The 26,210-nt window shown below is 37.6% G+C and overlaps 1 protein-coding gene across 4 annotated transcripts in view; it reads left to right on the top strand.

Moving 5' to 3' along the window:
* The window catches only part of lmo3 (LIM domain only 3), a 130,383-nt gene that overhangs the window by 6,877 nt on the left and 97,296 nt on the right, over positions 1 to 26,210 (top strand). For all 4 annotated transcript variants that reach the window (XM_061913223.1, XM_061913224.1, XM_061913222.1 and 1 more), the window contains one exon: positions 6,397 to 6,610. In XM_061913223.1, the coding sequence (XP_061769207.1) occupies positions 6,405 to 6,610 (206 nt within the window). In that variant the 5' untranslated portion in view covers positions 6,397 to 6,404. The remainder of the gene's footprint in view (positions 1 to 6,396; positions 6,611 to 26,210) is intronic.

Here is a 26,210-nt window from a genome sequence, read left to right as displayed (position 1 = left end):
ATATGTGACACAGATATTCATTACAAAGAAGAGAAAACTGGAAAATATCGTGATCATCAAACTATTATCGATCCGACACTGGCACAACATTGGTATCAGTAATATCGGCATTTGTATCGGCCCTTCTAAACTGATATCATTAAGGCTGTGAGCAGCTGTGATTCCCCCTGTCCCTTTATGGAGGCTTTTGTTCGAGCACTCCGACCCCCTCTTGCACCGGCAATCGGAAGAGCGTGGTGGCCGAATTCCTGCCATGCTTCTCCGCTTCTTCTTTTCGAGTTGATTGCACAGTGAGAAGAAGGAAAAAAAAAAGAGGGGAGGGAGGGGAGTCTTTTGGTTTGGTAATGAGCAGCGACTTTGTAGTGTTAACGAGGCTGCAGGACGGCTCAGTGCAAGCTGAACAGGCGCGGCTGGAGGGGAGAGGAACCTGGGCGCCCCCGCTCTCTAAATCCAGCCAATTAACAAATCAACAGCCGCAACTCAGTGGAACAAATTATAGAAGCTCTCCGGCGCACCGCCGATGGATTTTGACTGCATGTGCACATCATGCAGGGACTAAAAACACATCTACTGCACTCATTTTCCAAGTTTTTTTCATTGTAGCCCATTGGGTTGAGTTTTTCCTTGCCCTGATGTGGGATCCGAGCCGAGGATGTCGTTTTGGCTTGTGCAACCCTTTGAGACACCCGTGATTTAGGGATGAACTTTGATTGATTGATTCAATGAATGCATTCATTAGGGACTGATAGCGCATGTTATGTCATGGCGGCCTAAAAAGGTTGCATCTCATGCACACAAAGCGGATATCGTAGAAAAAGATCATGTTTCTGATTCAAAATGTAAGTTTAGTGTAAGATACAACTTATTAAAAAGAGCCTTTTGTAAAAAGTACTTCAATGTACTGATGCTGTAGTTGCTCGTCTTCAGTACAAAAAGATGATCTCTATCACGTGCATGGCTCTTATTTAAAATATACATTAACTGTGTACCGTATTTCCTTGAATTGCCGCAGGGCATATAGTATGCGCCTGCCTTGAATTACTGCCGGATCAAACTCGCTTTGCAAAATAATTAACGCATGCTTATGTTACCACCTGGTCAAACTCAAAATGGAGGAGGCTGATTTCAATACCGGTAATTTGAAATTGCATAAAGGGTAAAAGATTAAGAGCTATTCAGTAGGATTTAAGGTCCAAGCTTATATTGCACTCAAATTTTTACTGCATGCCTTTGGTAAGTGCCGGAGTTAGAAGAGGTTTTAAAATAATTAGTGCATGCTTACTTTTACCGCATGCCTTTGGTAAGCGCAGGAGTGAGAAGAGGTTTTAAATTAATTAGCGCCCCGGCGGCAATTCAAGGAAATACGGTATGCTGTGCAGGGATTAAAAACAGAGAATTTTGGTTTTGGCCAAAATTGCATGTTAGTGGGATTTCAAAAAGGCCTGTTGGCACTCCGTGTCACAAAACGCTGACAATTGTAAAGTCAAATCATCCATCTGTCTATTTTTACCGCTTGTCCCTCTCGGTATCACAAGGGGAGCTGGAGCCTATCCCAGCTGCATTCGGGCGGAAGGCTGTGTACACCCTGGACAAGTCGCCACCTTATCCCCGGTCAACACAGAAAGACAACCTTCACACTCTAGGGCCTATTTAGCACTGCCAATCAGCCTAACCCCATTTGGTTCTTTTGAAAAAAAAAATGCAAATATGCTGAGGCATTTAGGGACTCAAACACAGTTTTGTAATGGAGGTACTGTATTCACTCTAGTTGCATGTTATTGGTATACTTTCAAACACTTATTTGTGCTGACACAAATGCAGTAGAAATAGATTGCTGCTATTGAAAATGCAATCCAGGGTGTTTTGTTATAGCACATCTACAGTATATGTGGATCGACAAGTTATCACCCAATTACTGTACATCCATTTTAAGAACTGTAGTGTATCATTGGAATAATTCCGGGTGTATTCTTTGTACCCTGACGAATTTGGCATCCTCCATAAGAAAACTGCAAATGCACTTTATTCAGACTCCAAAGTACAAACGTTGGACATAGGTATAAAGTAGATTCACTTTGTTGAAAAGCAAAATCAGGAGTTTGAATAAGAATTGATGTTATAGGCTCATCCATAATGAAACAGTAGCCTACAGTTTTGGCATGCTTTGTAGCACTAGAAGTCCAATTGACTTACAGGGGAGGATATACTGTATGTAGGGCTAGAAACACACTTGAAAATACATAAATTTTACCTTTTTTTAAGTTGAGGATGACACACACTTTTATGTCCCCCCCCCCCCCAAAAAAAATACATAAATAAATAACTTCACATATGAGTGTAGCCAGATGAAAACTTACTTATTCTTAATTTAAGTGTACTGCAGGTGGACATTATTGGGTGCTATGTCAGGAACAAACAAACTTGAGTGAATCAGTCAGTGCACTGTTTAAAAAAATATATGAATTACCGGTAATCTAAAAATTGATGACCAATTCTTAGTGCAAGGATATTAGTTACATGTCACCGAGGACAAAAAGACTAAGATTTGAACAGATATAGATGCATTATCTAAAGGGGGAGATATTGGAGGAGGAATTAACATATACAAAATGTTTTATACTAATAGAACTGACATTTTCTAAATGGAAGGATATCTTAGGTGCAAAACTTATTAGATCTTCTAAATTGGTTCTGGCCTGTCCAACCCAGGGGCCATTTGCATATTTATTTTTTTATGGGCCCCTCTGTAAATTGTTAACTATACTTACAATAATTGGCTTGGTTTTAGCATCATAATGAACAAAATGTATTGAAAACCTAAAACACAAAATGTGTTTTTTCATTAATGTATTATTTTTGTCTATTTTGTAATTGTATCAATGTATTCATATATTTATTGGATTAAATACATAAATAAAAAAACAAATTTTAGTGAAAAAAAATGGATGCTTTATTAAACTACATTTACAAACGTTTATAAACTAAATGAAAGACTAATGTAGTTTTAGTAAAAGGGCCCATTCCGGCAAATTGGCTCCGACGTAAAACAGAATTTTTTTTACGAGAAACAACTTCCTGCCTTTGTTAGTGGAACCTGAGGAGGATCATCCTCATGATTTCCAACTCCCGAGGAACAGAGAGTGTGTGTGTGTGTGGGGGGGGGGGGGGGGGGGGGGGACAAAAGAGGAAAGGGAGTATGCCACTCCTCCGAGAATAGTGAAAGAATACTAATTCCCCCCACCCTTTTTTTTTTTTAGTTGGTCCCCCAGTGGACCAACAAAGGCGCTCCACAGAGAGCTCAGCCCAAACAATACAGAAGGTCTACAAAGCTTCTCGTCTGTAGCCACGCCCTCTTTAAACACAGAGAACGTATCTAAAAAAAACAAAACAAAAAATACGGGGGAGATCTGCAGTGTGAAACTTTTCTTTTGTGTCCTTGTTGGTGCCGTTTGTTGACATTTACCGAGACCCAACCTTAATTTGCAAGTCTTAGAAAGGGGAAAATGTTTTATTTCACACAATTTGTAGCGTTATTACTACTTAGAAGTTGGGAAAATCCTCCATACATATAAAATACCAAAGCATTATACTCCCTAAACAACTTTGTGCTGCCCCAAAGTGACGCTTGACTACAGTAGGGATGGCTTGAGAGGGGGTGTTAAAGATTTTGTAATGCTGTCTGTTGAAAATGATGGAAAGTGCCACTCATAGCAACTGATGCAGTGGTCAAAGTTTGAATTACCAAAAAACACTTTTGAAAATGCTCAATACTCTACTGGGGCAGCACGGTGGAGTTGGCATGTTCTCTCCGTGACTGCGTGGGCTTCCTCCGGGTACTCTGGCTTCCTCTCAACTCCAAAAACATGCACCTGGGGATAGGTTGATTGGTAACACTAAATTGGCCCTAGTGTGTGAATGTGAGTGTGAATGTTGTCTGTCTGTCTGTCTGTCTGTGTTGGCCCTGCGATGAGGTGGCGGCTTGTCCAGGGTGTACGCCGCCTTCCGCCCTACTGCAGCTGAGATAGGCTCCAGCAACCCCCATGACCCCGAACGGGACAAGCGGGATACAAATGGTTGGATGTAACACTCTACTGACCTCTGGCGACCAAAGTGGATAGTGCACCCGCCAATTTGTCACATTTCATGTGTCAGGCAAACTGTGACGAACAGGGCCATATAAATCCCCTACCTACTGTGTGTGTCATGTGACAGTCATGTGACTATCCCAGGATAAGGCTTCTCCTAACACTTTATCGGTAATAGTATTAGTAAGTAAGTAACAACTATTTTCAAAGTCGACTAAACGATTATTTGACTAACCAGTTTATGAAGTGTATATATGTTCAGTGGCGCTTATATTTTATTTCCACTTTGTAGCTTTTGCTAGTGAACAAAAAATATGATTAGTACATTTGAAATATGTATTTATAAACTATGCAGATCTTCAGGCTGCAACAAAAGAAGTACTCTACTAAATGTATTAGCAATGGGAGGCAATGTGCTGATAAGAACAAATAATCAGTTTATCTATCCATCCATTTTCTACCGCTGTCAGGACTTTGACTTGGATTAGTTTTGCTTCTTCAATGCAGACAATATTTGGAACGAGCCAGGCGTGAATGTGAGTACATGATTAATTTATTTACAAACTAAATACAAAAAGGCAAAACAAAGGGCGTGCTCAGTGGCGGATAATAATCTATACTAAACTCCAAACAAAACAGCACAATGGCATGACTATATACAAATAAAACAAAATATACTATCAATGGTACAAAACAAACCAAAAACTTGCACGGAGACATAAATAGAAACAAGATCTTACGTGGTGTGGTCAAATCAATAATCAGCGTGGCAAGGCAAGGTAGGTGTGTGGTCATCAGGGTTCGGTACGGAGTCCGGAAGGTAAAGCAAGTACAAAAGCAGGTAGGCAAGTAATAAGTAGTACAGCAAGTAAAGTTCCCAGCCCGAGGAACAGAAAACAAATGACTTAAATAGTGACTATGATGATGAGAAACAGGTGTGGGGCTGAGGACAGGGGCGTGACTTGGAGACCAGGTGGAAACTAATGAGTAACTATGGAAACAAACAAAACCAGGAAGTGCAAAAACGGGAAACAAGAGTCCAACAACAAAACATAACATGATCAAACATAAACCCAGATTTACAGGCATGCCAACCGCTTATTCCCTTTGGGGTCACGGGGGGCACTGGTGCCTATCTCATCTATAATCAGTTTATATGTATAGTAAATAATCAGTTTGTATGTATTGTAGCAATAAAACCAAACAATTAAACAATAGCAAAGTTATTAAGCATTCACAAAAAGAAAAGTGTGTGGTGATGATTATGATGTGTTTAGAAAAAAACGCAAGGGTCTAAAGCCAAAGCTGGTGAACTTTTGCTAAAATAATGGGTAGGCTCAGTGGCCTTGTGGTTAGAGTGTCTGCCCTAAGATCGGTAGGTCGTGAGTTCAAACCCTGGCCGAGTCATACCAGAGACTTTAAAAATGGGACCCATATGGGCACTGAGCATCAAGGGTTAGAATTGGGGTTTAAAGCACCATTGATAATGCTCACTGTTCCCCTCACCTACCAGGTGGTAAACGAGGGGATGGGTCAAATGCAGAGGATAATTTCATCACATGAATTGATTGACGTGGACCCTGACTTAAAAAAGTTGAAAAACTTATTCGGGTGTTACCATATAGTGGTCAATTGTACAGAATATGCACTGTACTGCGTAATCTACTAATACAAGTCTAAATCAATCAATCAATCACACCTAGTGTGTGTGTGTGTGTGTGTGTGACTATTAGTGATACTTAACTTTAAAAGCATTTTTGTACACAACTCCGTGCCACGTTGTTAGCAAGCTAACTAGCTGACTGAGAAGAGTTGGAGGTTGCACCCTTCAGATGTCATGCAAATGAAGTTATTTAATAATTAAGTTTGTTAATTTGTTATTTCATACTATGTGTTACTTTGACATGATTAGGGTGAAATATTCCCGGACTCGTGGCGACTTGTCCAGGGTGTACACCGCCTTCCGCCCGATTGCAGCTGAGATAGGCACCAGCGCCCCCCGCGACCCTAAAGGGAATAAGCGGTAGGAAATAGATGGATGGATATTCCCGTACTCACAATATTTTCAATGGATTGGTCGCAGGATTTTTCCCTTTCTGTTGCTTGTCAGTCACCGGTCCAGTAGAAAAAATTTCTCTATTGTTTGAGAAAAAATGTGCATCAGTGGTGAACATCAAAATCCAACCCAGACGTTATGTTTGTAAAATTGTAAAATCACGACCTTTCTCATAACAGTTTGATGGCGTACTCTAAATATTGTGTTGTGTGCGTGCAATCGTCCTCTTATTTCCTCTGTCTGAACTTGTCGCAGGTATACAAATGCTTTCCGTCCAGCCGGACACGAAGCCAAAAGGCTGTGCCGGCTGCAACCGGAAGATAAAGGACCGCTACCTGCTGAAGGCCCTCGACAAGTACTGGCACGAAGACTGCCTGAAATGTGCCTGCTGCGACTGCAGGCTGGGCGAGGTGGGCTCCACGCTCTACACCAAAGCCAACCTCATCCTCTGCCGGAGAGACTACCTACGGTAAGAGACGCCGCCGACATTTTAAGCCACCGGTGAACATTCGGTGTCACGGCCGATATGCTGATGATGTTCGCAAGTTGAAGAGGCTTAAGTACTTAGTCTTTTTGGAACAATATATTTGAGCAGTTGCGCCTTTCTTTTAATAGAAATCCCTTTGTAGGAATGGCCATATATATATTCATGTTTGTTTCAGACAGTCAAAAATTACAGAAAAATAAAAAAAATAAAAAAAGGTTTAACAGAAAATGCAACTTAGAGTAGTATTGTAATGATACCAATATTTTGGTACCGGTACTAAAATTATTTTGATACTTGTAAGTACTTTTCTAAATAAATAGGACCACAAGCAAATTTCATCATTGGCTTTATTTTAACAAAAAATCTTAGGGTACATAAACATATGTTTCTTCTTGCAGTTAAGTTCTAAAATAAAATAGTGAACATACAAGACAACTCGTCTTTTAGTAGTAAGTAAACAAACAAAGGCTCCTAATTAGTCTGCTGACGTATGCAGTAACATATTGTCATTTATCATTCTATTATTTTGTCAACATTATTATTATTATTACTACTAAAACATTGTGTGTACAATTAGTGGCCGTGCTGTGTGTGATCTACTAAAACTGTGTGTAAAATTGATAACTGGTGCAGACCGCCCTATTTAAATATGGCTCTACCATATATAACACAGCTTTCACCATGGATACACTCATTTACTGAACATTCATGTTGTCATGCTCCTACATGCTGTATATTTTGAAAACATACAGCGGACATGTGCCACTTTTTATGGGCATGTTAAAAGTAGCCTTGCAGGGTGCTCTACCATGGAACCCACTTCATTCGTGTGGCGTGGCGCGGTTGGGAGAGTAGCTGTGCCAGCTGGGTGAGGGTTCCTGGTTCAATCCCCACTTTCTACCAACCTAGTCACGTCCGTTTTGTCCTTGAGCAGGACACTTCACCCTTGCTCCTGATGGGTCGTGGTTAGCGCCTTGCATGGCAGCTCCCGCTATCAGTGTGTGAATGGGTGAATGTGGAAATAGTGTCAAAGCGCTTTGAGTACCTTGAAGGTAGAAAAGCTCTATACAAGTATAACCCATTAATATTGAGGTAATGGTAAATGCTGGCACTAACCGCGAGTGTGCACTGGAATGTTCAAGATGCAAGAAAATGGAAATTACAAGAATTTATTTTCATATATATGAAAAAACAAAGCAGAAACCAAAACAACCGAAACACATCAATTAAATTAGCAGCTTTATAATTATAAAAAGGTCTTGCTGAAAATATATTTTAAATAATTGTATTTCGAAAGTCCATTTATGTGGACAAGCATACGTAGGATAGAGTTACAGCCCGTTTACCTCTTTTGTCACGGCAACATATGCACAACTACCAGTTTGCATGTCCTTTTGAGACATAAGATGCAAAACCGGTCCCTCAGTACAGTTTCAGCCTTGATAAATTACATTGCGTGTGCTAAATAATTCTATTTGCATGTTCTCCTAGTATTGTGGGTGTTCAGATGATCGGTATATATAGTTTGCATACTCATGAAGACTTAAAAGATGTGATCCTTTGCGCACAAGCTTAATAGATTACCTTGGCATGTGCCATCAAGTTTCCACGTGTTTTAGTACACTCACACCTTCAGTGAATCAAGCCCTATGCCTTTAATGTGCGCCATGTCTCAATTTACGTCAGTACACTTCAGTAAGTATACTGCATACACTATGTACTTACAAAGTGAGAGTTCCTGAGTGTGATATTTCAAAGTGAAGTGCTGTCCAAATCAATTAATGTCCATGCGCACTTACTCAAAAATGATAATTGCAATATTAACCTTTCTCCTTCACAGCTTCGCTCCTTTTTATTGGAGAATGACAACCAATCGACAGATCATTAACGCCAACATTTAGATGCCGCGACAAAATGTATAGCTGTTTGGCACTTAGGTTGATTGCAATATCTTTTCCACTTCTTCTGTTTATTTCTTTTCACCACTATGGACTGCTTCCAAGTCAGCATTATTTCAAGTTAGTCCCTTTTGCTACTTTGCCAATATGGCGAATATTGATGGTTGTGGGGCAAGGTTATTATTTAGAATAAATGGTTGACATAATCAGGGGAAACTTTAAGGCTTGGTTATGTGTTTACTCTGAAGATCAAAGTATTTGATTACTTCATTCATACCTCAACTTTGAAGGGAAACTGCACATTTTGGAATTCTGCCTATCATTCACAATCCTTACAATAGACAAGAAAACAAAAGGTGGGTTTCTTTGCATTTTAATTTGTAACAATCTGCTCAGTCTAGGTGGCTAGCAATGGAGTTAATGGGAGCAATGCAATCTACCTAAAATTACTTTAAAAATGCATCCAAAAACTGCGAACAAAATTACATTCACACTCCGTAACCTGTACACACTGTAGCGACGTTGTCATTGAAAGAGCGAAAACTGGGGAATTGTTTTGTTAGCGTCGTAACACATCATCACCTTACGACGGCATTCTGGGGTATTAGCCGTAAGCTAACTACTGCATCAACAGCTGAATCGCTTTTGAGTTTGTAACGCACAACACGATGCAGAATAACATCAAACTGGACTGACTGAAAAACATGAACAATCATATTACAGTGCGTGTAAAGTATTAACCAACTATACATGTTTTCTTTGTACACAGCTAGCCCAACAGTGTTGCATAATGTTTGCATGTATCGTGATCAAGTTTCACATTTACAGCGTCACGTTCCGGTAATGCATAAATTACGGTACATATTGTAATGAATGTGTCTGTTACTACATTATATATTGCAGTGTGTATATAAAATGTTGGAGGGCTTTGAAGGCTACAATGGTGATTACCATTAGATGCATCTTATAAGTGTTATTTGTCATCTTTAGAATCCTAAAAAAGCAAAAAGACATGTGTGTTCCTGTCTCTCATAATGATTGTGAATGCAAAATTCCCTTAAAAGTGCAGTTCCCCTTGACTATGCAGGTCATGTTGCGAGTCACTTTACAGATAAGAAAACACGTAACATTTGAAGAATAACTTGGAAATATCACACACACTCAACTTTAGTTTAGCTTGTATTCAAAAACATTTATACTTTCTTTAGTTATCAGCTGTCGTCACAAGTCTGCATGCTCAGTGTGTTGTTGGCTACTGTGGCGAAACTAGCATGTGATGTCACTATTTACTAGGGGTGTTGGAAAAAATCGATCCGAATACGAATCGAATCAAATACGTTGTGCAATTCAGATTCGATTCTCATTTTAAAAAAATCGATTTAAAAAAAAAATATATATATATATATATATTCTATTTTTTTATTTAATTTTTTGTAATCAATCTAACAAAACAATACACAGCAATACCATAACAATGCAATCCAATTCCAAAACCAAACTTGACCCAGCAACACTCAGAACAGCAATAAAGACACAAACACAACTCAGAACAAACCAAAAGTAGTGAAACAAAAATGAATATTATCAACAACAGTATCAATATTAGTTATAATTTCAGCATAGCAGTGATTAAAAATCCCTCATTGACATTATCATTAGACATTTATAAAAATAAACAAAAAGAACAATAGTGTCACAGTGGCTTACACTTGCATCACATCTCATAAGCTTGACAACACACTGTGTCCAATGTTTTCACAAAGATAAAATAAGTCATATTTTTGGTTTGTTTAATAGTTAAAACAAATTTACATTATTGCAATCAGTTGATAAAACACTGTCCTTTACAATTATAAAAGTTTAAAAAAAAAATACTACTCTGCTAGCATGTCAGCAGACTGGGGTGGATCCTGCTGAAATCCTATGTATTGAGTGATTACAGAATTGTTTTAAATCGGAAAAATATTGTTTTTGAATCGAGAATTGAATCGAATAAAAAAAAAATCGATATATTATCGAATCGTGAGCCCAAGAATCGTTATTGAATCGAATCGTGGGACACCCCAAAGATTCACAGCCCTACTATTTACCATTTTTCCCTTTATTTACAGAGCACGCAAACATGGGAACATCCATCCCAAATGCAAAATAATCGGCTCTGTTGGCCACTTACACCCGGTAATAAAAATATGGAACGAAGTGCATCCATTCAGAATATATAACCTTAGAGAGAAACGTGAATTTAAAACACTTGTACGCACATACAACACTAAAGACCTTCAGTATATCAGTGTGTGGAATTAAATTATGGAATTAAGCAAATAAATCAAACAATGTACTAATATGATCCACTTCAAGAAACTCTTCAAACTTAAAGTGTTTACAAAGTACAAAGAAGAAGAGCCATGATAAACATTCTGAATTTATTTCATCCATCCATTTTTTAGATAATCTTATTCAACATATGAAATAACTTACTTAACTAATTATTACTTGTTTATTTTTTTTGTTATTACTTATGGAGTATGTTGTGAATTAAATGAGTGAACACAAGTTTTAGCAACTGCTATGTAAAGGAAAAGGGGTAGGATTAAATAGGCTCTGCCTCTTCCTACTCCTTTTCGAACATGTTGAATAGAGAAACTGCAAATTGTGATGTATCATGTTGTATGCATGCATGTTCCAAACAAACACAAACTCAACTCAATATGGAACGCAAAAGATTCCTTTTTTCCAAGGGACGGTTGGCAACCTCATCTTCATGTAGCATTTTCATCTACGGGGTTGTTGCCCATTTTTCTCTTCCTGTCGCTGCCAGTCACCGTTTGGGCTGTCTCGCCCATGTTTGTTTCAGATAGAAAAACAAGGGCCATGAAGTCACCGACAAATTTAATTTTGTTGTGTGAAATGTTATTGTCGATTTTTTTCTCAGGAATCTTTGCACGCCTATATCGTGATTCCACTTCCTATAACACAGCTCAAATGCACCTGGTGTCTGCCAGAGACTAACAAGATGTTGATGACGGGATCAGTCTTTCTAACTCATATTTAGCGAGTATTGAGACCCCTTTACAAAACTAGGTGTGTAGCTGCAAATGGATTCGTATTTAGTGCCCCGATCAGGGCCATACCAAATTCCCACTAATTAAAAAGAGAAAGACAAAAAGTGTTTTTTTGCAATCCAGCATTTACTGATATTGCTATGGCAACAGAGTTGCAGACTTGCAGGGCATCTCCACAAGCCTGAGGAGTATGCATTATCACCGACGTGAAAGGAGAGGTGTGGAAGCATGCGGAGAAAAACTCCACAAGTGTGTGGCCCAGTCTTTGAGTCTAAGGCAGGGGTCACCAACCTTTTTGAAACCAAGAGCTACTTTTTGGGTACTGATTAATGCGAAGGGCTACCAGTTTGATACACACTTAAATAAATTGCTGGAAATAGCCAATTTGCTCAATTTACCTTTAATAAATAAATCTATATATATATATATATATATATATATATATAAAAAAATGGGTATTTCTGTCAGTCATTCCGTCGTACATTTTTTTCCTTTTACGGAAGGTTTTTTGTAAACAATAAATGATGAAAAAAGCACTTAATTGAACGGTTTATAAGAGAAGAAAACACGAAAAAAATTAAAAATTAAATTTTGAAAAATAGTTTATCTTCAATTTCGACTATTTAAATTTCAAAATTCAACCAAAAAAAATTAAGAGAAAAACTAGCTAATTCGAATCTTTTTGAAAAAATAAAAAACATAATTCATGGAACATCATTAGTAATTTTTCCTGATTAAGATTAGTTTTGGAATTTTGATGACATGTTTTAAATAGGTTAAAATCCACTTGAAATAAGATTTAAATTTGATTCTACAGATTTTCTAGATTTGCCAGAATAATTGTTTTGAATTTTAATCATAATACGTTTGAAGAAATATTTCACAAATATTCTTTGTCGAAAAAACAGAAGCTAAAATGAAGAATTAAATCAAAATGTATCTATTATTATTTACAATTTTAAAAAAAATACTTGAACGTTGATTTAAATTGTCAGGAAAGAAGAGGAAGGAATTTAAAAGGTGAAAAGGTATATGTGTTTAAAAATCCTAAAAACCTTTTTATTTGTTGTATTTTTTGTCTAAAATTGTCTTTCTGGAAGTTATAAAAACCAAAGTAAAAAAATAAATACCTTTATTTAAACAAGTGAAGACCAAGTCTTTAAAATATTTTCTTGGATTTTCAAATTCTATTTGAGTTTTGTCTCTCTTAGAATTAAAAATGTCGAGCAAAGCGAGACCAGCTTGCTAGTAAATAAATACAATTTAAAAAATAGAGGCAGCTCACTGGTAAGTGCTGCTATTTGAGCTATTTTTAGAACAGGCCAGTGGGCTACTCATCTGGTCCTTACAGGCTACCTGGTGCCTGCGGGCACCGCGTTGGTGACCCCTGGTCTAAGGAGTCATGACTAGCAATAGTGCTCACCAACCAGATGGTTGATAACACATTGCCTTCCCGATGAAATACATAAACCAGCGCAGACCGGGGGCCATTTGCGGACTCCTGCATGTTTTATGGGTCTGTGGCACATTATAAAACTAAAATTAAACACAAAAAATCTTGCATTGTCTGAAAAATAGACAAAAAAGGCATAATGTAATGAGAAAAGGCTGAAATCAAAACAACTAATAACATAAATACTTGTCTTCAAATGTGTATGGCGTTTTTCAGACTTTTAAATAAATCACATGTGCCATGGCCAAATATGCAAATTATCTTATCTATGTCTGTTTTATACAATGATACAAAAAATGAATTGGAACTCGTAAAAGGCAATGTCCGCTTAAAGTGGACCTATTATACAATACCAACTGTTCTTTCCTATTTCTACCTGTTTTTAGTGTATTTTGGATTTGCATAACTACCGGGAATTTGAAATCAAACCATGGAGAAGTTAAGGAGATGTATATATAAAAACAATGTTGCCTTCCCTTGACTTTCTACAAACGAGCAGTTTGGAATTTGCTTTAATTGAGACGTTTTTCCCAATTGTGACGTCTTTGGATATCTCCATTTATGGTAGAAATTTGCCTGAAGTGCTTTGCGCGAGACCACCATTGTAGTCCGACGCTGTAGTCTATATGCTCCTTTTTCGCTATCCTCTTGATGTGGGACAGACTGGCTCGTACATGCACATGCATGTTAAAATCCATTGTTTCCATTTCTTATACAAAGTAAGGTATAGTTCAAACTTATATCTGTCAGTAGACTAGCTATGGAAGCGTTGAAAATTATAACCTATTGTAGCTGTCGGGGAGAAGACTGTCAAAGTGGAGGCACTTAAATAAGACCGTGTACAAAATGGTACACGGTCAAAAAGCTGCTTAAAAATGGCTTGTGAAACATAATCTATGCAAAATGTTGACCAAAGAACCACCAATTGAATGTAATGTAGACCACGGGGAAGTGTTAAAAATGTGGAACAAAATAAATAAATACAATTTTCTTAATCAGAAATCCTGTGTTGTGTTGTTGAATATTGACTTTATTCTATTATTCTTTACTTTAGTGTGTTGTACCTTTCACTTTCTTGTAGTATTTAATACCTATTGACAGAATTTTGACTCTGCAACATTGCAAAAAGTAGTTTCAGTATAATATTTAGCCTTCTGTTTATCTGCGAGTGTCAGCACTGGTGTGAAAAAATAAAGATTTCAGACTGTGTCCATTTGTATATTTCCGCACAGCTCACCTATTCTTCATTTTGGCACCTCGGTATGTTATTAAGCCTGACATAACAAGGGTTAATAGAATCCTTCAGGGGTCTAAAACCGTGATCCACCGGCAGAGAAATAATAATCCCCTAAAAATGAGTCAAAGAGAAGGAAACAGTGGGAATAATACTCCAAACCGAATGCGATGCACAGCTATGAACCTAAAAACACAATTGCAGGTATTATCTCCTGCAGCTTCATTTGTACTTTGCTCCCTATGAATATGGAGAAATGCGGTAAAGGACTCTTTGCAGCAACCGTTTGGGTAATAAGGCCACTTTGTTTACGCTCGCAGTGCTAAAAAGGCCAGAGGAGGCTAACAGCTACCACATTCCTGCTTCTATATGTAAAAAAAAAAAGCTGTTGGGCATCAGTTAATGGAAAACTGTAAATTCCAAGCATCCCTTTTTAAAGAAAGCACCAGGAGACCACTATTTATTCATCTATGCATTTTATTTTTTTTTAATCCGACGTCAATTTTCCTCTACAGTGGTTTTACTAAGATTGTGAATGCAAGCAAAAACGTTGGTGGATTTATTAAGGTTTGGGGAAGCTGGCTATCAGTTAGTGATAACCAAATATAGGGCATGGTTTAGTTCTTCTTGTTCAGCCACACAAGCAAAAATGCAGAAATCTTTTTCTTTTTTTTTTCTTTTTCCCCCAAATCTGACATCAGGTTCATTACGCATTTGTATGCCAGCGTCAACCTTTATCACCGCAGAATGACAGGCAGGAAAGAGAGAAAAAAAGGCTTAGCTTGTGTCAAATCCATCTATTCTCTGTAGAAATCTCATTTAGATACATCCCTGCTCATGAACATGTGTCACACCTTTAATAAGAAAAGGGATTTTTTTTATATACTCTGTTTGGTATTGTGCAGTTTTCTGAGAGCAAACATACAGATTTAAATTAACCCATAAGAACCCGTTACACTTTATACATCACAAATGTGTCCCAAACATCTTGTTTATTGACGAGAACACATCCAAGTGCAGATGTGTCACGTAGAAAACATTTTGGAGTGGTTGACTTCTTATGAAGTAAATACCAACAAATGTGCAAAAGCTTGAGCTTGAAAAGTGTTTTGAATATTACTTAATTTCTATCAATTATTCCTAAAATCTGGATACAATTGATAGTAGACTATGTATACCTTATTTTTTTTTTTTTTTGAAAAATAATAATAATAAAACAAGAATTTAACCAAACAAATTATTTTGGTTACAAAAATAAATATATACAAATGAAAATATGGGCATCAACATCAACAATATAATTCGCCTTGGTGGCTGGAAAGGACATGTAAAAAAAATAAAAATACAGTATATTGAAACATCTCAATTTAATACAGCATTTATTTGGATTTTACTAGATGTATTAAATATAAAAAAGCTAAAAAAAAACTATCACTATCAAGCTTTTAGCCTTGAAATGACTATAGAATGACATACTTGTCACAACATCAATTAATCAATGAATCAATTAATCAATGTTCTTTTATATAGCCCTAAATCACAAGTGTCTCAAAGGGCTGCACAAGCCACGACATCCTCGGTTCAGAGCCTACATAAGGGCAAGGAAAAACTCACAACATAACACATGGTCATTCCTTTAATCCTCAGAGGACAAAGGTACACTTTTTTGTCCTTTCAGTAGTTTTGGCCATAATTTCCTTTTATGTTACTTCATTATACATTGATTTTTCTGGAGAATTTTTTTCATGTTACATTTCAACTTCAATGTCCAATTATTTCAAAGGTGTACAACACACTGGCAGTTATTTGACAATAACGCAAAGTCAAACCCAAAACAGACATAGTCCATTTTATGAAGGGCATTAAAAATATTCTATTCACATGTTTGTTTGTTTTTTCTTTTTTACTTTTACTCCAGTCTCTTAATCAACTTCACCAACTTAAATATTTGAACCGTTTGAAGGCTTTTTCATCAATTGATTATTTTTCAATCACAACAATTTGCACATGAGTTATTTTGGAGTGAACCGTGAATTTTTTAGATTAAAAGGCACTCAAAAGGGCTTAAATAGTCAAATAATTTTTTTCTGAAGTTCATTGAAAAAGTTGAGCAAAAATTAAAAAAAAAAAATACTGTATATACACACAGCACAGGCCAAAAGTTTAGACACACCACATTTAATGTGTTTTCTTTATTTTCATGATTTACATTGTAGATTGTCACTGAAGGCATCAAACCTATGAATAAACACATGTGGAGTTAAGTGCTTTAAAAAAGAAAGTGAAATAACTGAAAACATGTTTCGTATTCTAGTGTCTTCAAAAAAGCCACCCTTTGCTCTAATTACTGCTCTGCACACTCTCGACATTTTCTCGATGAGCTTCAAGAGATAGTCACCCGAAATGGTTTTCACTTCACAGGTGTACTTGTAGCTCATCGAGAGAAGGCCAAGAGTGTGCAAAGCAAAAATCAGAGCAAAGAGTAGCTATTTTGAAGAAACTAAAATATACAACATGTTTTCAGTTATTTCACCTTTTTTTCTTGCCATACAATTAACTCAGTGTTTACAGAATTTTAGGTCATTTTTGGCTTTGTTACAGTAAATCAATATGGTTTACATTTACCAGAATATTTAGATATTGTCATGAGATAGGCTCCAGCACCCCCCGCGACCCCAAAAGGGACAAGTAATAGGAAATGGATGGATGGATGTATATTTCTTTAGTGTCATTTAGGCTTTCTTCAATAAACAATATATGAAAGCAGCAACCAAAGTGTCCCATTGAAAATATATTGTAACATACATCAATACAACAGCTATCCATCCATCCATTTTTCTACCGCTTATTCCCTTTGGGGTCGCGGGGGGCGCTGGTGCCTAGCTCAGCTACAATCGGGCGGAAGGTGGTGTACACCCTGGACAAGTTGCCACCTCATCGCAGTAATACAACAACTAATCAAATGCATTTTCAGGCATTGGTATCCATTTTTTAACATATTTTTTCTTTGACAAAAACAGGGTGCCATCTGTTTGGCTTGGCAAAAGGTTAGCTTGCCTGCTGCGCATCGCGAATGCCGGCAGTATGACTTACTCCGCTGTTGCGTGTCCGTGTCCGTATTTAGATAAAACCCGCTTCAGTTTGAATTCAGTGTAATCAATTAGGACGTTAAATTCCCGTCTGAAAAATCGAGGAAGTGGCAACGTCGTCATCTTGAAATATTTTCTTTACACTAAAAAGAAAAGGAGTCTTCAATTTTGTCAAATCCTTTGAACACTGGAGAGGGAGAATTTGTGAGGAAAGCTTCATTCAGGCTTCAGATTGAATCCTATCTGGGCTGCTTGTTATTACAATGGAGCACTCAGCATGCACAAAGGCTTCTCCTGCTCAAGCTCTTAATGGGGACTCGAGGTGGAGAATACAGCACTCAGTCTGTCCGCCAAGGCACTCCACCATCTTTTAGCCGTCATCTTTTTCACACACACTGCCCTCCTCGCCTTCTTTGATGCTGCTAATCAGACTCGCCATTACTTTACTAGGAGCATAGATGATTACCTAATTCTAATTACAGTGCCACCCATTTATGCCGACGTACCTCGGTCTAGTTGACTAATGTCGAGTCAAATAGCAAGAATACGCAAATGATGGATGCACTCATTAAAAAGACAGAAAAATGTCTATTTATGATCCCCCTCTCACAATTATTAAACACATTTGGCTTTAAACCACCACAGGCATACAGTATGCAGCATTGTACTTGCAAGGATGTGTAGTTAGCCAACTTCACGTCTTAGCAAGGCATCTTCATGCCGGATAATGTTGGGTGAATTGATTTGTAGCCAGACCGGCCCGTGCCACCAACACAATGCAGTTGTTTAGGGCTGCAACCCCTAGGGCAGTGGTTCTCAAATGGGGGTACGCCTTCCCCTGGGGGTACTTGAAGGTATTCCAAGGGGTGCGTGAGATTTTTAAAAATTATTCTAAAAATAGAAACAATTCAAAAATCCTTTATAAATATATTTATTGAATAATACTTCAACAAAATATGAATGTAAGTTCCTAAACTATGAAAAGAAATGCAACAATGCAATATTCAGTGTTGTCAGCTAGATTTATTGTGGACATGTTCCATAAATATTGATGTTGAAGATTTCTTTTTTTGTGAAGAAATGTTTAGAGTAAGTTCATGAATCCAGATGGATCTCTATTACAATCCCCAAAGACGGCATTTTAAGTTGATTACTTCTATGTGTAGAAATATTTATAATTGAATCACTTGTTTATTTTTCAACAAGTTTTTAGTTATTTTTATATCTTTTTTTCCAAATAGTTCAAGAAAGACCACTACAAATGATCAATATTTTGCACTGTTGTACAATTTAATAAATGCGAAATTGATGACATAGTGCTGTATTTTACTTCTTCATCTCTTTTGTTCAACCAAAAATGCTTTGCTCTGATTAGGGGGTACTTCAATTAAAAAAATGTTCACAGGGGGTACATCACTGAAAAAAGGTTGAGAACCACTGCCCTAGAGTGCCACATGATCGTGGACTAAACTTTTGTTAAGATTAGGAATGTTTTTTTGTTCTTCTTTTAAATCCAATAGTTATAAGACGACATCAGAAAAAAAATGTTTTTGTTTGAATCAAATTAGGAATGTGTACATAACATTACCTAGACTCACTGGCAAAAATGCAAAATGGTTCATTGCTTCATGTAGCGACAAACCCAGCATGGAACTGTTTAATCAACGCAGACGTCATAATGCCATCAAAGCTAAATTTCATGCAATCACACACAGAACCAACATTTAGGAACAAGGATGCTGTGGTCGAAAAAAGGTAAAAATTTAATTAATCTTGTTTGTGGTCGCATCGGACAAAGTTTCAGTTTCAGTCTGTTCATCTCATAGCTCATGATCATGGTGCTTTCAAAGAACCTTGGTTAGGTTGGAAAGAAAAGTGTCACTAGTTTTTAATTCTTGTGATTATGTAAGTGTAAGTGTATGGGACCTACTAAGTGGCCTAGTGGTTAGAGTGTCCGCCCTGAGATCGGTAGGTTGTGAGTTCAAACCCTGGCTGAGTCATACCAAAGACTATCAAAATGGGACCCATTACCTCCCTGCTTAGCACTCCGCATCATGTGGTTGGAATTGGGGGTTAAATCACCATAAATGATTCCCGGGCAAGGCACCGCTGCTGCTCACTGCTCCCCTTACCTCCCAGGTGGTGAACAAGGGGATGGGTCAAATGCAGCAGACACATTTCACCACACTTAGTGTGTGTGTGTGTGTGTGTGTGTGTGTGTGTGTGTGTGTGTGTGTGACAATCATTAGTATGTATTTTAATGTATTTGTTTATTTGAAGGAAAATGTGCAAAAGATGGCTGCACCAGATTTAACACCATGCTTATTTCCATCTGTCGTCCTTTTATGGCACATTTAGCACCCCCAATTCAAATTACACAAGATTAAAAGTACATAAGATTGAAATTACATGATGAAAAATAATTTAAAATACTAGTGCAATGCATAGAAAAATTGCAAATTACACATCAGTGTGCGGTCAAGTTACAATATTTTAGCAGCATCATTTAAAGTGCAGAGGTATATGAAGTGCAACAGTCTTTAATCCAAATCAACATCACACAGCATTAGAGATGTTTGATAAGAAATTATCGAGTTCGAGCCTATTATCAAATCCTCTTATCGAACCAATTCCTTATCGATTCTCTTATCGAGTCCAGATAGGTTGTTGTACATGGAAAAAAACAACAATATTTGGTTTAACAAAAGCTCACTTTTATTACATAAGAAAACAAAAAAATCTAATAAATATTGACCTCTAAAATTAAAATTAAAAAAATAAATATTGACTGTTGTTACCCAAAGTATATTAAGTGGGATTTTTCAGAAAAACAAATATATACAGTAACACAAAAACAACCTGTCTCTGTGATCACTATAGGTGTATAAATAATAATATAGTGTTAAATAAAATCAGTCCCTTGGGCAGAAAAGTGAAAATAATACAGCTCTCCAAAAAGTGCTCTTCTGCTACTATTTGACATAACTGTTTGTTATGATGCTTTGACATTTTTGCACTTTATTTCTTTATTGAAAGAACATTCTATGAAGAGAAAAGTTGTTTGCAAATGTGGTTACAATGCTAAAATATGAAAAGTTAAAGCTAAAAAAAGAAATACACTTTATTGAGTTAACAATATTTCTTTATGAGCTAGGGAATATAACAACTACACTACCCAGCATGCAACAGGAGTGACGAGCATGCGCGGTAGCCCCGAAAAGTATTGTTGCATGTCGTCACCCGGCAGTAAACGTCAAGAACTCAGCCAACATGCCTCTTCTGTATTATTTATAATTAGACTGACAACACATATACAGTGTGATTTTGCTTTGTTTACAAGGAAAGTAAAACAAAAGTTAAAAAAGGGGGATGTGTTGTATATGTGCTGCGGTTGCTTTAAGAACGTTGCGACAGCTGCCGTAAAGGAGATGCGTTGCTAGCCTGGTTGCTATGTTTCCGGTTGGTCGTAAAAGTGTTGGTCATGTGTTTGTACCCTGCTCAAATCTCTCAGTAAAGTTATTCATTGGATTATGTCTTTTGTTTTGAACTTTATTACACCTTGGAGCGCTTTTTCCCGTCCGTTGTTTTCCTGCTTTCGCTATCTGCGCCTAATGAGTGAGCTACGTGACGTCGTTTCTTGTGATGTCTCACGGAGCATTTCTGGTTGGGACGGACTCAGATAAAGAACCAACTATTTTTCTTTACTATAGTGGTCTTGATAACGGGTACCAGTTATCAAAAAGGGGTTCGAGTCCAAGGACTCGGTTCTTTTCTTATCGAACAACCGGGAAAACCGGTTTCGAGTATCATCCCTATACAGTATACAGTGTAGTAGCCATCAGATGGTACGTACCCACAAGGGGATGCAGTACGTAAACAATATGGCGATATTACACTATTAGACTGGTACTCTGGTGGCCATTATTAATAATCCTATATGAATCAACTAATCGCCAACTTACAAGAGTCCTAGAGGTTGGTAAGTAACGATATGATCATTTTATATCACGACCAAAATTCCATCCATCCATCCATTTTCTACCGCTTATTCCCTTTGGGGTCGCGGGGGGCGCTGGTGCCTATCCCAGCTACAATCGGGAATTATCATAGTCATTGTCGCAGTATTGTTGAATGTGCTCAAAGGTTTTACGGTAACTAAAACTCACATTTTGGCTACTATAAATCAAATTTGTCAGCAGACACATCTAGTGGGGGTTAAAGGTATTTTAGTGAGCCCTGAGCCACCCTAAAATGTCCAATTATGCCCCTGGTTTGACCGATGGATGAACAATATTATTGATGAATCCTTGACATAAACATTCAATATTGGGGCTTCCTGATCATGGAGTGCGCCATCTATTGTCCGTCTCAGTTATCCCATAGGGAAAACTAGCATATTGTCTTTTAAGAGTCAAAAACTTTATTAAAGTTGTTTCCATACAACATCATGAAGACAATGCAAGATACAGACAGAAACAGTATTAAGGGTTTTACATGAGTTTTAAAAAGCAAGTTTCAACAAAATTAATTCAATAATTTGTTTCTAGTGAATCTAAACATACAGAGTATGTGGGCTGCTGACGTTAGCTTTAAGATGATGAATATAATAAATATCCAGATTTTGTTAAACACTAAACATCATGCAGCATTATTACCAAGTGATAAACAAGAAACACAAACTCCGAACATATCAAAATAATCACTTACTGTACAATGTCTGTCCTGACAGGGATGTTGACTCGTCGAATGTTTACATACTCCGGACTAAATGAGGAATTAACCATAATCCTCATGCAGGTTTAAAAAAAATAAGTGACGCATACGGTATATTTTAGAGTTAACTTTCACCAACACAGGAGCCATACAGCAGCAGCAGGTCAGTTGTCAATATTGTAGCTGCATAAGCAAGTTAGCTCTCTGTAATCACAGCGCCACTAAAAGTCGTTAGCACTTAATATAACAATATCACTAATACGTGGTTAATATTCAGGTCAAGAGATGAAAATGGAGTATTGTTGGCAGTTTTTGGATGTTTTTTTTAGACGGCTTTATCGAGTACCGTATTTTTCGGACTATAAGTCGCAGTTTTTTTCATAGTTTGGCCGGGGTTCCACGTATACTCCGGAGCGACTTATATGTGAAATGATTAGCACATTACCGTAAAATATCAAGTAATATTATTTATCTCATTCGCGGAAGAGACAAAAAAAAATGTCAGCAATCGTCACACACACGTCAGCAATCGTCACTCACACGTCAACCAATAATAATTCGGCCTGCTGTTCTCTATTCTTTATTTATTTTAAATTGCCTTTCAAATGTTTATTCTTGGTGTTAGATTTGATTAAATAAATTTCCCCCAAAAATGCGACTTATATATCCAGTGCGACGTATATATGTTTTTTTCCTTCTTTATTATGCATTTTCGGCCATTGCGACGTATACTCCGGAGCGACTTATAATCCGAAAAAAACGGTACTCTATTTAGCTACATTGTTCTTCACCTCGTATTTGCCAAAAATTAAGAATCAAAATGCATTAAAAAAAGAAAGACAAGGGTTCTTGTCTTACATAGGGATTGCGAATTATAGGTATAATTACACAAGAAAGTGTAGTTCCCCTTTAAAGGCCTACTGAAACCCACTACTACCCACCACGCAGTCTGCTAGTTTATATATCAATGATGAAATATTAACATTGCAACACATGCCAATACGGCCTTTTTAGTTTACTAAATTGCAATTTTAAATTTCCCGGGAGATTCTTGTTGAAAACGTCGCAGAATGATGACGTGTACGCGTGACGTCACGGACTGCTAGGAAATATTCGCGCTGCGCACACACACAGCTAAAAGTTGTCTGCTTTAACGGCATAATTACACAGTATAACATCTGTGTTGCTGAATCTTTTGCAATTTGTCCAATTACTAATGGAGAAGTCAAAGTAGAAAGATGGAGTTGGGAAGCTTTAGCCTTTAGCCACACAAACACACGGTGATTCCTTGTTTAAAATTCCGAACATGGATCCCGACCAAATGTCAACCAGCAGCTCTCGGTGAGAAAACAGTGGTAAAAAGTCGCCACTTACCGGAGATCACCTCAGCTTGTGCCGTCCATACAGCTCCCGTCGACTTCCATCAGACACTGGCCTCAAGACAAACCCCTCCGACTATCAGGTAATATTAAACTCACTAAAACACTAGCAACACAATAGAAAGATAAGGGATTTCCCAGAATTATCCTAGTAAATGTGTCTAAAAACATCTGAATCTGTCCCAATGCAATCGCGTTTTTTTTTACTCGATTTTTTTTTCTTTCTAGTCCGTACTTATCAATATCCTCAAACACACATCTTTCATCCTCGCTCAAATTAATGGGGAAATTGTCGTTTTCTCGGTCCGAATTGCTCTTTTTGTTGGAGGCTCCTATTAAAAACACTGTGAGGATGTGAGGAGCCCCCAACAGGTGACGTCATCGTCTGCGACTTCCGGTAAAGGCAGGGCTTTTCTATTAGAGACTAAAAGTTGCTAACTTTATCGTCGATGTTTTCTACTAAATCCTTTCAGCAAAAATATGGCAACATCGCGAAATGATCAAGTATGACACATAGAATGGACCTGCTATCCCCGTTTGAATAAGAAAATGTCATTTCAGTAGGCCTTTAATGCTAAGAAAAACAATCAGCCTCTATGAGAGCATTTTATTTTGGAGCTAATTTAGTACTGAACAGGAAGTGTCTGTGTCCACATTTTGTGCGAGTGATTATCCATCCATCCATTTCCTACCGCTTGTCCCTTTCATGTAATGTAATGTTATTGTTATCATGTATTAATAACAGTACTTCAACGTGCGTCCACATAAATGAACCTGTTCATAGGAATAACCCCTTCTGGTTGTCAAATTCTATGTGGACAAAAGTGGTTGAGCACAATGGACCAGGGCTTGAAAACAGGTTCTATTGTACACACAAAGGGGAAACTTAGATGTTCGCTGTACTGTACCTCCCCCCCTACTCCTTCCCTGCTCCCCCCGGAGACCCCCTGTACCAGGCTAGACATACATGTGGCGGCCTCAGCACTACAAGGTGAACTACTCCCCAGCACGTGTTATTATTAATAACTGCCAGGCAGAGGGGTCACCACAGACAACTCCTTGAAAAAGAACCCCGGGCCAGGCAAGTAGGCCGCAGCTGGGTGTGTTGTAAAACAATACCCCCTCGCCCCCCTAAGGAGACATGCTACTTAAAGCAAGAATAATGCATCGGGGAGCGCCGGGCAAGTCGCGAAACCTCGCTTTTTGGCCGTGAAAAATGAAGATCTCACCACCTGGTGATTTTAAGCAGGCCTTTTAACAACTTTTGTGTTTTTTGTCTTTACTCTGCACTTTTACATTGTCACTAAACTAGGATACACATTTAACCACTTCAGCCATTTAACCACTTCAGAAAAGTAATGTTATTCCTTTACCTACAAAGTCGCCAAAGGGCGATTTTTACTATTTTACTAGGGCTGTCAAAAGTAACGAGTTAACTTGTGATTAATCACAAATAAATATCCAATTAATCATGCATATAGGTAGGTTAATCACACAATGTATTCAGAGTACATGCTCCTTTAACTTAACTACGGATTGTTACCTGTTTGCCATAAGGTCAGTGCTTGCAAATCTCACTTAAAAACACACACTGATGGGACTTTAGATATAACTGTTAGCACATTTTGAGCAGATAAATTGCATGCACGAATGTAAACATTTTTAAAAATGTTCCTGTGTGACATTCTGACAGTAAATTTACATTGTTTTTAAATCATATTTTTTTCAAAGGTAATTTATATTATGCAAGCTAATAATCACTTTTGAGGGCTTCACGGTGGCAGAAGGGTTAGTGCGTCTGCCTCACAGTACGAAGTTCCTGCAGTCCTGGGTTCAAATCCAGGCTTGGGATCTTTCTGTGTGGAGTTTGCATGTTCTCCCCGTGATGCGTGGGTTCCCTCCGGGTACTCCGGCTTCCTCCCACTTCCAAAGACATGCACCTGGGGATAGGTTTATTGGCAACACTAAATTGGCCCTAGTGTGTGAATGTGAGTGTGAATGTTGTCTGTCTATCTGTGTTGGCCCTGCGATGAGATGGCGACTTGTCCAGGCTGTACCCCGCCTTCCGCCCGATTGTAGCTGAGATAGGCGCCAGCGACCCCAAAAGGGAATAAGCGGTAGAAAATGGATGGATGGATGGATAATCACTTTTGATTAATCACAATTAATATACATTCAACAGTGTAATCAATCCAATTTGTAAAAAATATTTGACAGCACTAGTTTGTACATATTTTACATATCAATCATAGGGTGTGATACTGCAAATGTTGGTTTTGATATGAGACCATGTAATCACTGTTTTGTGCAATTATTGCCAAAACCTACTTGAAAATGATTGCTTTGTTGAATGATTTTGTATTTAATTTGTTAATCATGCAAGTAGTCAGAAAAACTCAAGAGAGAAATTAAGCAAACGTTTTTTGTAAGTGAATGTCTTTGAGAACAATATAAAACAACATAAATAACAAAAAAAAATGTGAGCATAAAAGAATTGAAAAATATTGATTTGGTCATCTGAGAATTGATCCGATACTTAGTCTATTGATACTAATGATGGATTTGGGTCAATCCGCCCCTCTGAAATATATATACTAATGGCTCATAGAGTGAGTTTTACTTATAGTTTGTGGCATCAGGGTTTTGTTTTGTGAAATTATTCAAGCCATGTTGTGTGACATTGTGTGATTTGTTTTGACATTTGGCGTTTAAGTGATTGTGGTTTGAAATGTCTCCTCTTTTCCTACAAGTTTT

Source organism: Nerophis ophidion, linkage group LG10 (assembly GCF_033978795.1).
Source record: "Nerophis ophidion isolate RoL-2023_Sa linkage group LG10, RoL_Noph_v1.0, whole genome shotgun sequence".
NCBI classification, from domain to species: Eukaryota; Metazoa; Chordata; class Actinopteri; order Syngnathiformes; family Syngnathidae; genus Nerophis; species Nerophis ophidion.
Note: the sequence above shows the minus strand (reverse complement) of the source record. Positions and strands in the feature narration are given on the sequence as shown.